The sequence below is a fragment of the Gadus chalcogrammus genome, chromosome 3 (assembly GCF_026213295.1).
Source record: "Gadus chalcogrammus isolate NIFS_2021 chromosome 3, NIFS_Gcha_1.0, whole genome shotgun sequence".
NCBI lineage: Eukaryota > Metazoa > Chordata > Actinopteri > Gadiformes > Gadidae > Gadus > Gadus chalcogrammus.
In genome coordinates this window covers 5,491,476-5,502,647 of record NC_079414.1, presented here as the reverse complement: position 1 = coordinate 5,502,647, position 11,172 = coordinate 5,491,476, and the positions used below count along the sequence as shown (strand labels likewise).

Below are 11,172 nucleotides of genomic sequence, written 5' to 3'. Positions count from 1 at the left end.
TGATGTGTTGACTGTCGACCAATGGTATCGCCGCTTAGGTTCTGGGGCCCGTATTTAAATTTAAACAGGCGGTGTTGACCAATCACTTGCCTAGGGGTGGTGTCACGAGCCTTTCCATACAAGTTCGGTAGACTCTTCAGCCGCTGACAAAACAGTGGGAAGTTAACTCCGACATTCACTCGCTGAAAGTTTGAGACGACTAACTGGTAAGTTACCTCCCGTACTTATTTATTTTGAAGAATTTCTGGCCTTTGATTATTTTATTGTACGTGTAGTACATATATATACACATAGACAAGGGAATAAGTACGACTTTGTAAAATGCCAATAACCAGAACATATTTCGACTATTTGGTAACCTTTAAATGCTTGCGTTTGTTTTCCACTTTCTTGTTAGTTGAACAACTGCATGTAATTGGAGAAACCACCAAGTTTTTTCCAAATCAGCATGTCTTAAATCTGCAGAGAAATGCCGTTTATTTTGTGTTTTTGTCTCGACGACATTGTGGTTTTGTTGGTCGGATCGACTCGTGCGCATCGCCTAATGCAAACGCCATTTGATCTGCTAGCTTAGCGCGTTAGCCTGTTGGCACGCTAGCCTGAGCCTTCTGAGCCTGAGCCTTCTGCTTCAGCTGCTCCAATGCAGACCCCGCCGTTCACTGCATGGCGGGGTTTTATTAATCCTACCGGTTGTATCGATCCAAAATCAAGACCATTTAATATGATATGATCATTACGTGTTGGCGCTTTGTACTTGGGGCGGGAAGAGACAAAATGGAGTCCCGTCTTTTCGCCCCTTAGAAAATCGGAAATCCGATTACAGATTAGACCCCGTATCGTCGGGGAGCCCGCGCGCGGTGCGCTCACTACCATAGACGGACGACACGGAGTGTGTTGATATCTTTCTTTAATACAATTATTTCATTTTTTTTCTCAGAACACGTCCAGCCATGAAAAAAGACCCGAACAAGCCAAGAGGGAAGACCTCTTCATATGCGTACTTTGTTTCGAAATGTCGCGAAGAACATAAAAAGAACCATCCTGGAACCTCCGTGGGCTTCGCGGAGTTCTCCAAAAGATGTTCAGAGAGATGGAAGGTACGTCGCAGTGCTTTGTTGTTGCATCGCTTAAACAAAAAACATCTATATATTTTTTTTAACGTTTTTGTGTGTTCTCAGACCATGTCGGCCAAGGAGAAGGTGAGGTTTGAGGATATGGCCAAAACGGATAAAGTACGCTATGACCGGGAAATGAAGACCTACACCCCCCCTAAAGGAACCAAGTTGGGGAAGAAAAAGAAGGATCCGAACGCCCCCAAGAGGCCACCGTAAGTTATCAAACAGGCCCTGAATATTTACAGGTGTTGTTCCTATTTCATCACACTAATTTTAAAACATTTTATTCTCAGCTCTGCTTTCTTCGTCTTCTGCGCTGAGCACCGCCCAGCGATCAAGGGTGATCATCCAGGAATATCCATTGGTGACATTGCCAAGAAGCTAGGGGAACTTTGGTCCAAGCAGAGCCCCAAGGACAAGATCCCCTTTGAGGCAAAGGCAGCCAAATTCAAGGAGAAATATGAAAAGGTGAATATGGTTCCCTCCTCCTTTATACTTTTATTACACATCAGCTGGAACTGCTTTTCCAACGTGTGTGTTTCCTCAGGATGTGGCTGCATACCGCGCTACAAGCGGGCCCACCAAAAGTGATGCCGGGAAGAAATCTGGACCTGGCCGGCCAACTGCTAAGAAAGCTGCACAAGTGGAGGATGACGACGACGACGATGATGATGATGATGAGGACGACGATGATGACGATGATGACGAAGATGACTAAATGATTGAGGGTCTGGGGTAATTTACAAAACAAGGATGTGAAACCGGCAATGTTTTGAAATTGTTTATTTTGTAATGCTCTCAGCTGTTTTTGTTTGGCCTGACTTCATGTTTTTGTTAGGTTACCAACACTTGAGTAACTTGATTCAGGGAAAACTTTCTGTTGTTGTTGGAGTTCCCCAATAGTTTCAAATCACCCTCTATTTAAAAGATGGTTGTTGGTCAGCTATGCCATTTGTACTTCGATGAGGCACAGTTACTGACTTTGGAAGATACTTTTTTTTTAAGGTGTTGTTCTACAAAAGCACTGCTAAACATTTATCTAATGGTGGTGTGTGTGTTCATCCTTTCACTGCGGTTTTACTACCAGGTTCCTTCTGTAGTTGACTTTAAAGTGTATCTTTTTTTTAATGCGGAGCTTTGCATTATGTAGGGTTTTTGTAATAAAATTTTGTATAAACATTAGCCGTGTGTCATATTGATGATTGGTCCCTCAAATAAGGTTTGTCATGCAAATGTCAACTCTTGGCCTCAAGGCAGTTATCTTCACTTCCTTTAAACTGGTATCTAATGGATGGAATATAGTTCCCTCATTCCAACCTGTCAAATCCTTTATGCTAACGATTACTTCCAATAAATGTGTACTTGTAGGCACACTTATTCAGTGAATTTCCAATGTGTACTAAAAATGTAGAGATTGGACATCAGTATTTGTTTACTTTACCAGATAAAGAATCCATTTCTTCGAAAAAGATTCCTGGTAAAATCATGCATTGATTGTACCACTTAATATCAGTGTGGCTTTTCTTTAGACGTACAGGTCGTTTTGCAGCATTTTCAAACGCTGCAGAAGCCTGTCTGTAAAAACCACTTAACTTCACATAATCTGCAGTTAATGTTTGAATTAACGTAAATATGCCGGTTCATTGACCAATGAAGTTAAATGTTTCCGTTTTTTCTATTTAAAGTCCACCACTTGCAGTGTTTTTTGTTCAACCCAAGCGATAGCAGTTTATAGAAAATGTGTAATTACAATTTCGCAACACCAGAAGTCGATGAATTGTCCAGCACAATTCATAGGCAATACGCAATTGCTTAGTACCGTGTCACCCAACGCAGTCATTTTCTCATATGCATGAGTCATAAATAATGGCACAGAGGTTATATATAAAAACATTTAGACCATAGGGGGGGTGTATGTCTGGCAACGTCACGTTGCTAGACATAAAGCTCTGGGTAACAGGCCCCATATAACTCAAACAAACAATTGATTCTTGAAAGCCTGCTGCCCTTTTTAAATCTGTGCAAACATTTATGGAATACATCATATACAATAAGCTATTAGACCACTATTATAGCTACTGCCAGACTTCTGTTGCTTGAACTGCAACAATTAGGCCTACTAGTGGTGAAGGTAAACATATATTTTGGCATTCAAGTCATACCCTGCATATGAAGATAAGACTCAAGAATTTAACTATTGTTTATTTGCATTCCTCTGCATTCCTCAATAATAACTATAATATATAATAAACACTGATCAGTCTCGGCCGCCATCATGGAAAGGCCAGATAGAAACTGTTTTCATCTCAGTTTCATTTCTGCATCACTCCATGCCCCACAAATTGAGGGATGCGTGTCTGTTTCAGCCTTTGTCTGAGCGCCACATGGATCTCGAATCTAATTTACTGCAAGAAAATCCCTTGCTGTATCATCCAGGTCTACAGCATTCTTATCTGGGCGCATTTAGAGTGTCACACACAGCTCCATGTAATCTACAGCTTTGGTCTTATCCACTGTTTCAGTGTGTTTCAAGATATTTCTGTGCAGGTTCCCGGTTAAACACAGAAACAGAACAGGAATAATGGGGGCTGCTGAAGGTAATGTCTCGCTGGCGGAGGAGCTGAACCACTTCTTCGCCCGTTTCGAGGCGAAGCCACCAGATGCAGCAACGCCACATCCAGCAGCCAACAGCGACATCATCCTCACGGTAGAGGAGCACGAGGTGAGGCGTACACTGCGGGCTGTCAACCCACGGAAGGCAGCTGGACCCGGCGGCGTCTGTAGACGTGTGCTGAAGGACTGTGCGGACCATTTGGTGGGGGTCTTTACTAAGATCTTTAACCAGTCACTCTCCCAGTCCACTGTCCCATCCTGCTTGAAGTCCTCCAACATTGTCCCCCTGCTCAAAAAAACAAATATCACCTCCCTAAACGACTACCGGCCAGTAGCAATCACCCGTGTGGTGATGAAGTGCTTTGAAAAACTGGTTCGTAGTCACATCATTTCATTCATCCCCCCCACCTTTGATCCACATCAGTTCGCTTACAGGGCAAATAGATCTACTGTGGATGCTGCGGCCACAGCCCTCCATGCTGCATTGTCCCACCTGGAGCAGCAGGGGAGCTATGCTAGGCTGCTCTTCATGGACTTTAGCTCTGCTTTTAATACAATCCTCCCTCACAGACTGGTGCTCAAACTGTCTGACATTGGAATACCACACTCAACCTGCCTTTGGATTAAGGACTTTTTAACGGACCGCACTCAGAGGGTAAGAGTGGGCCCCCACACCTCCACCGCCCTCAGCCTCAGCACTGGCTCCCCACAGGGCTGTGTGCTGAGTCCCCTGCTCTATTCCCTCTATACCCACGACTGCGCTCCCGCCCACCACAGCAACACCTTCGTCAAATTCGCAGATGACACCACAGTAGTGGGGCTCATCTCAAGCGGGGATGAGACCGCCTACAGAGACGAGGTGGAGCGTTTGGTGGGTTGGTGCAGTGCTAACAACTTGCTCCTCAATGCAACAAAGACCAAGGAGCTCGTTGTGGATTATAGAAGGAAGAAGACGGTCATCCAGCCGCTGATGATAGGTGGGGTCTGTGTGGAGAGGGTCTCTGACATCCGCTTCTTGGGAGTGAACATCATGGAGGACCTGACCTGGGGCGTCAACACCACTGGGCTAGTGAAGAAGGCCCAGCAGAGACTATACTTCCTGAGAGTTCTCAGAAGGAACAACATCCCCCAGAAACTGCTGGTGTCCTTCTACCGCTGCTCAATAGAGAGCATATTGACCTACTGTCTGTGTGTCTGGTTCTCAAGCTGCACTGTGGCACAGAGGAAAAGGCTCCAGGGGTTCATAAAGGCAGCGCAGAAAATCACCGGCTGCCCTCTTCCCTCTCTGGACGAACTGCACAGCTCCCGCTGCCTTAAAAAGGCCAAATCCGTCCTGCAGGACACATCACACCCCGGTCACAAACTGTTCGAACTACTGCCATCAGGCAGGAGATACAGGTCAATGAAAACGAGAACAAACAGACTACAAAACAGTTTTTATCCAACAGCCATAACCTCACTAAATGTTGCTACCAGAGCATAGTTGTGTTGTGTATCACATTTGTGTAGGCACATTTATAATTGTGAATGTTTGTGTGGGTTTTTATTTATATGTGTGGGTATTTATTTATATGTAGGCCTACTAACTCAATGTGATGTTTTTGCACTGAACAAGGACTGCACTTAATTTCGTTGTACTTTACATTACAATGACAATAAAGATATTCTATTCTATTCTATATTTTAATGTGGAGAATCTGCTTAGTTTGTCATGGAGTCTAAGTGCCGTGGGGTTGTGGAGGCTCATTGACACTGAAGGGCTCCAGAGACATTCTCTGAGATGGCATTACAGACATCAACTGGCTTGAGCAGCGGGTCCATCAGAGCTTCACAAAATCAGATTGGCTGTGATTGGTCCGTATCCGTATTTACCGTAGGGTGTTACGCCTCGTTTCCACATACGTATGTTTTTCGTGTCCGTGCTTCCGTAAATTTACGGAAGGAGTCGCTAGTGTTTTACGTACGGGCATGAATTTATTTACGGACAAAAGATGTTAGGAGAAATCAGCGGATTGCTTACTCCGGGTAGGAAATGAGTGCCCAAATGAAGGAGTTCAAGTACCTCGGGGTCTTGTTCGCGAATGAGGGTACTATGGAGCGTGAGATTGGCCGGAGAATCGGAGCAGCGGGGGCGGTATTGCGTTCGCTTTACCGCACCGTTGTGACGAAAAGAGAGCTGAGCCGCAAGGCAAAGCTCTCGATCTACCGGTCGATCTTCGTTCCTATCCTCACCTATGGTCATGAGGGCTGGGTGATGACCGAAAGGACGAGATCGCGGGTACAAGCGGCCGAGATGAGTTTTCTCAGAAGTGTGGCTGGCGTCTCCCTTAGGGATAGGGTGAGAAGCTCAGCCATCCGTGAGGAACTCGGATTAGAGCCGCTGCTCCTTTACTTAGAAAGGAGTCAGCTGAGGTGGTGCGGGTATCTGGTAAGGATGCCCACTGGGCGCCTTCCTTGGGAGGTGTTTCAGGCACGTCCAGTGGGGAGGAGACCTCGGGGAAGACCCAGGACTAGTTGGAGAGATAGATTATATCTCAACACTGGCCTGGGAACGCCTCGGGATCCCCCCGTCAGAGTTGGTCAATGTGGCCCGGGAAAGGGAAGTCTGGGGCCCTCTGCATGAGCTGCTCCCCCCGCGACCCGACCCCGGATAAGCGGATAGGAGACCGGTACTTTGGAACATGAGGATCGACATATACAGAGATAAAAACAAAACCAACAGGCTTGGAAAGAGATCGCTGAGGAGTTTGGCCTGCAAGGTACTTAGCCTACAAGTTTTGTGAAAAACATAAAAACTTTCATACGGTATCTCCGTAAAACGACGGCGAAAGTTACATTTTTTGAACGTATATTACGGACATACCGGACAGAAAATTTACGGAGGGGAGGAGTCTCGGAGGAAAAACTGACATTACGGAGAATCAGATAGGAATGAATCGACTTTCGGTCGGAGACGGTTGGATCGCATACGAGAATGTACGTATGTGGAAACGAGGCGTAATATAGCCTACGTTCAAAAAATTTAACTTTCGCCATCGTCTTACGGAGATACCGTATGAAAGTTTTTATGTTCACAAAACATGTAGGTACCTGGCAGGCCAAACTCCTCGCCGATCTCTTTCCAAGCCTGGTTGGTTTTGTTTTTATCTGTGTAGGCCTATATGTCGATCCTCATGTTCCAAAGTACCGGTCTCCTAAAAACGGCCATTCATACGCTCGCCCATCGAAAAACATACGTATGCGGAAACGAGGCGTTCGCCTCGTTTCCATATACGTAAGTTTTTCGTATCCGTGCTTCCGTAAATTTACGGAAGGGGGCGCTAGTGTTTTACGTACGGACATTAATTTATTTACGGTCAGCCAAAAAGATGGGGGAACGTATGATAATGGCCGTTTTTAGGAGACCGGTACTTTGGAACATGAGGATCGACATATACAGAGATAAAAACAAAACCAACCAGGCTTGGAAAGAGATCGGCGAGGAGTTTGGCCTGCCAGGTACTTACATGTTTTGTGAAAAACATAAAATCTTTCATACGGTATCTCCGTAAAACGACGGCGAAAGTTAAATCTTTTGAACGTGTATTACGGACATACCGGACAGAAATTTTACGGAGGGGAGGAGTCTCGGAGGAAAAACTGACATTACGGAGAATCACATTGGAATGAATGGACTTTCGGTCGGAGGCGGTTGGATCGCATACGAGAATGTACGTAGGCCTACGTGGAAACGAGGCACCCTACGGTAAATACGGATGCGTATTAAAATTAAGGAATTTTCGGTGGAAGCAAAGCAGACCTAAACGAGAACGGGTTGCCACAAAGAATCACATTGGCCTAGGCCCTAGACAGTCCCAAAGAAGAAGAATAAATTTGAAAGCCTTGCGTCACTCGAATTCTATGGGTTTATTAAAAAAATAAAAAATCAAACAGCAGTAGGGTGTTAATGGTTCGTGATTATCCTATTAAACTAAATGTATTTGTAACCTCAACGTTTCAACATTTTCAAGAATTTAACATGTCATTCCTGAGTTACTCGCAAATCTACTTTTATCATCAGTTGCATAAAATAACACTTAATCCAACTGTACAGTTAATATACAAGGCCAAGACTTTGATTCAAACAACATGCAGATTGCGTGGTTTCAGGGGTAGCAGCGTCCATATGGACGGCAACGGTAGAAACATGGCAACGATAGAAAAACATTGCATTAACTATGAAAATAAACATCATATATACATTCACTGACCGATGATTATGAAAAAAACATTAATTTGGCAGAAAAACTTGACACATGTGAAGTTGTGTTGTTTCTTCGGCCATTCAATGTTTCTTTGACCCTTCACTGGACCAGGAAAGGGTCATATGGCTCATTTGGGGTCTTATTGAAAAAACAACCTATTCTGTATTTTAGTTTAGAGATCACGTTGGTTTTATCATACATTCACAGGACATTTTGTGTGCTAAAAAAATGCTATTTGAGCTAAGTGGCTAGCAATTAATGTCATTTTTTCAGGATCAACTTTTTGTGTGCATCTTTCAGAAGGATGCCTTTCAGCTGATCATGTGTTGAAATCTTTGTTGCATCCAAGCAGTCCCAAGTTTAAGTAGCTCATCCCTGCCCTCATGTAGAAATTCCAAACAGCATATCATCTGAGACATAACTAGCAAAAAAAAATAACACTTTGAAAATAGGGGAAAGGCCACAGGGAAAGTATGCATGGTCTTGAAATCCCTTAAGTACGATTCAGGCAGATGGATTTTCACTCTGCTTTCTGCCATTTAGGTGGCAGTGATGGAACCCTCAAGTCCTCCCCTCCAGCCTGTTGGTCCATACACTCTGTTCAAAAGGCAGCACACATATCTTTAGTCACCCCGCTGCGTTAGCTTCTTTTTCAACTATGTAAGTGTATTTCAGTGGGCGTTTGAGGAGTGCTGGATCTTTGAAATGGCTTATAATCTCCCCATCTCTTTGAAATGGCTTATAATTGACCCTGTGAAGTCTTATGGTGACACAACATAACATACATACAACATCATATGAAGATATAGAACTACTTGCTTCGTCAGCTTCACATGCTGTGTCTGGAGTTATGGGTACTGTCCTTATTGGGGAAGTGTGATGGATGTGAGAAGCAGCTCATCTCCTTCAAACTGCAAGGTGGGTTGTTGTATCTAAGTCTCATCCAGTGGACTGGCCATGGGTTTTCCAGAGGAAGGGCCAAACCTCAGTCATGTTTGATAATGCATTGGCATCAACTCTTTAAAATCGTCAACATCGGATGTTCGCTATCATTGACTTCATTATCCCCATCCGTCAGGCTTGTTATAGAGGTAAAATCACAACGCTCCCATTCTCAGTACTGTGCATCATTCCCCAACTATACTCAGTACTAACATCAGACATCCTGATAGTCCTATATGACCCTGATATATCAAAAAACATTAATATTTCACCAATATGTTACTTTATGAGCTTCCATTTGTTGTATCAAGACCTGGATACCAACATGTTACGAGGAGATGCCAATTATAATCTTGAAGGGTCTTTATTAAGGACCCTGGATAACATTACTCTTCACACTGGAGTAGCATTCCACCAGCATCACAATCAAAAGAGCTATTTATGGTCCCCCTCCCAACAAATACAATGTATTATCGATCCACAAAACCTATTCGACCTCTAAAATGAAGATAAAACAGCGTGTAAAGTTATATATATATATATAGATAGTTATGCTATATATAAAATAACTACTAGATTATACTTTGTTGCATTTCTGACATGTAGGATGTGAAATTTATTTTGGGCGGACAAAATATAGATCTGATGCTCTGATCTAATGTTATGATGTTCTGATCTGATCTGATGTTCTGATCTGATGTTCTGATGTTCTTGTCTGATGTTCTGATCTGATGTCCTGATCTGATGCTCTGATCTGAGGTTCTGATGCTCTGATCTGACGCTATGATCTGATGTTCGGAGCTGATGTTTTGAGCTGATGTTCTGATCTGTTCTGATGTGATATTCTGATGTGATGTTCTGATCTGATGTTCTGATTTGAGGTTCTGATGTTCTGATGTGATGTTCTGATGTGATGTTCTGGTCTGATGTTCTGATTTGAGGTTCTGATGTTCTGATCTGATGCTCTTATCTAATGTTCTGATCTGATGTTCTGATCTGATGACATTGCAGCGTATTGGTCCAGGACCAATACCCCGGTGTGTGTGGAGGATGAAGCTCCATCTGAGCAGCGATGTGTTTAATGCCTGCGTCCGATTTAGGGTAAGGCTTCCTGGTTAAGCTATTTTAAGCTAATTTATAGCATTGCTTATCGTGATTTAAAACATTAATTACATTCTTCCCTAGGTTCTGTCTAAGTGGCTCAAAACAACGGGCAGGCTTTACTGAATAATGCATAGGGTTCACATCATCAGAGGCACAGTAACCCACCCTGAACGACCGGAGAAAGACTCACTTTCATATGATAACATATTTATATATATATATATCAAAAAATCCAACAAAGAAAAATCCAACCTTTTAGGCCACCGATTTTCTTTGTGAATGAATAATGTATCATAAATAAATAAATGTTCTTCATTAAAATACAGGCTGCCTACGTATAGGAACCCCTATGTTAAGTTCCCATAGAGGCAGGCAGATTTTTATTTTTAATGGCCATTTATTTCATGGATCCAGGATACTATGCATCCTGATAAAGGTACCTAGGCCTTTGGAATTAATATAGCCCCACATCATCACATACCCTTCACCATAGATTGGCATGGTTCTTTTCAGTTAGCCTAATAGCTGTTAGTTAGCCTAAAGATTTCTCAATGGAAATCAAACCAGCTTACTGAAATAAAACCATTGGATTTTTCCTCATTTGTTTAATTAAGGCATTAAGATCGATTTCCAAAATATGTTTTTTTTAATCCTCTTTTTAGTCAACTTTAGCATGGGTGCATAAACGTATTCTTACCACCATGTATATATATATAGTGGTAAGAATAAGTTTATGTATATATATATGTATATATAAATATAAACAACATACCATATAATGACCAATATATTCCAAAACATTGTCTTGGCTATCGGCGAGATGACATAGTAACAGAAAACCAATGCTTTATTCATATTCCCGTCAATGAAAACTGTGCTCGATCTGGGTTTGATGTAGACATGAACAAGTGACTAGAACAGGTGTCAGGCGTTCCTCTTGTGACTTGAGCTATAAGAGCTCTCTGTGGCTCTGACCCGAGCTATAAGAGCTCTCTGTGGCTCTGACCAGAGCTATAAGAGCTCTCTGTGGCTCTGATCAGAGCTATAAGCTCTTTGCTGGTGACCAGAGCTATAAGAGCTCTCTGTGGCTCTGACCAGAGCTTTAAGAGCTCTCTGCTGGTGACCAAAGCTATAAGAGCTCTCTGTGTCTCTGA

General features: G+C 43.1%; 1 protein-coding gene across 1 annotated transcript; it reads left to right on the top strand.

The window, feature by feature from the left end:
- The first annotated feature begins 88 nt into the window (after window positions 1–88).
- Window positions 89–2,297, top strand: hmgb2a (high mobility group box 2a). Its single transcript, XM_056585612.1, has 5 exons — window positions 89–206; window positions 938–1,097; window positions 1,179–1,327; window positions 1,409–1,583; window positions 1,663–2,297. The coding sequence occupies exons 2-5, from the start codon at window positions 951–953 to the stop codon at window positions 1,831–1,833; spliced, it is 642 nt and encodes a 213-aa protein (XP_056441587.1). The 5' UTR covers window positions 89–206; window positions 938–950; the 3' UTR covers window positions 1,834–2,297.
- Window positions 2,298–11,172: the final 8,875 nt, after the last annotated feature.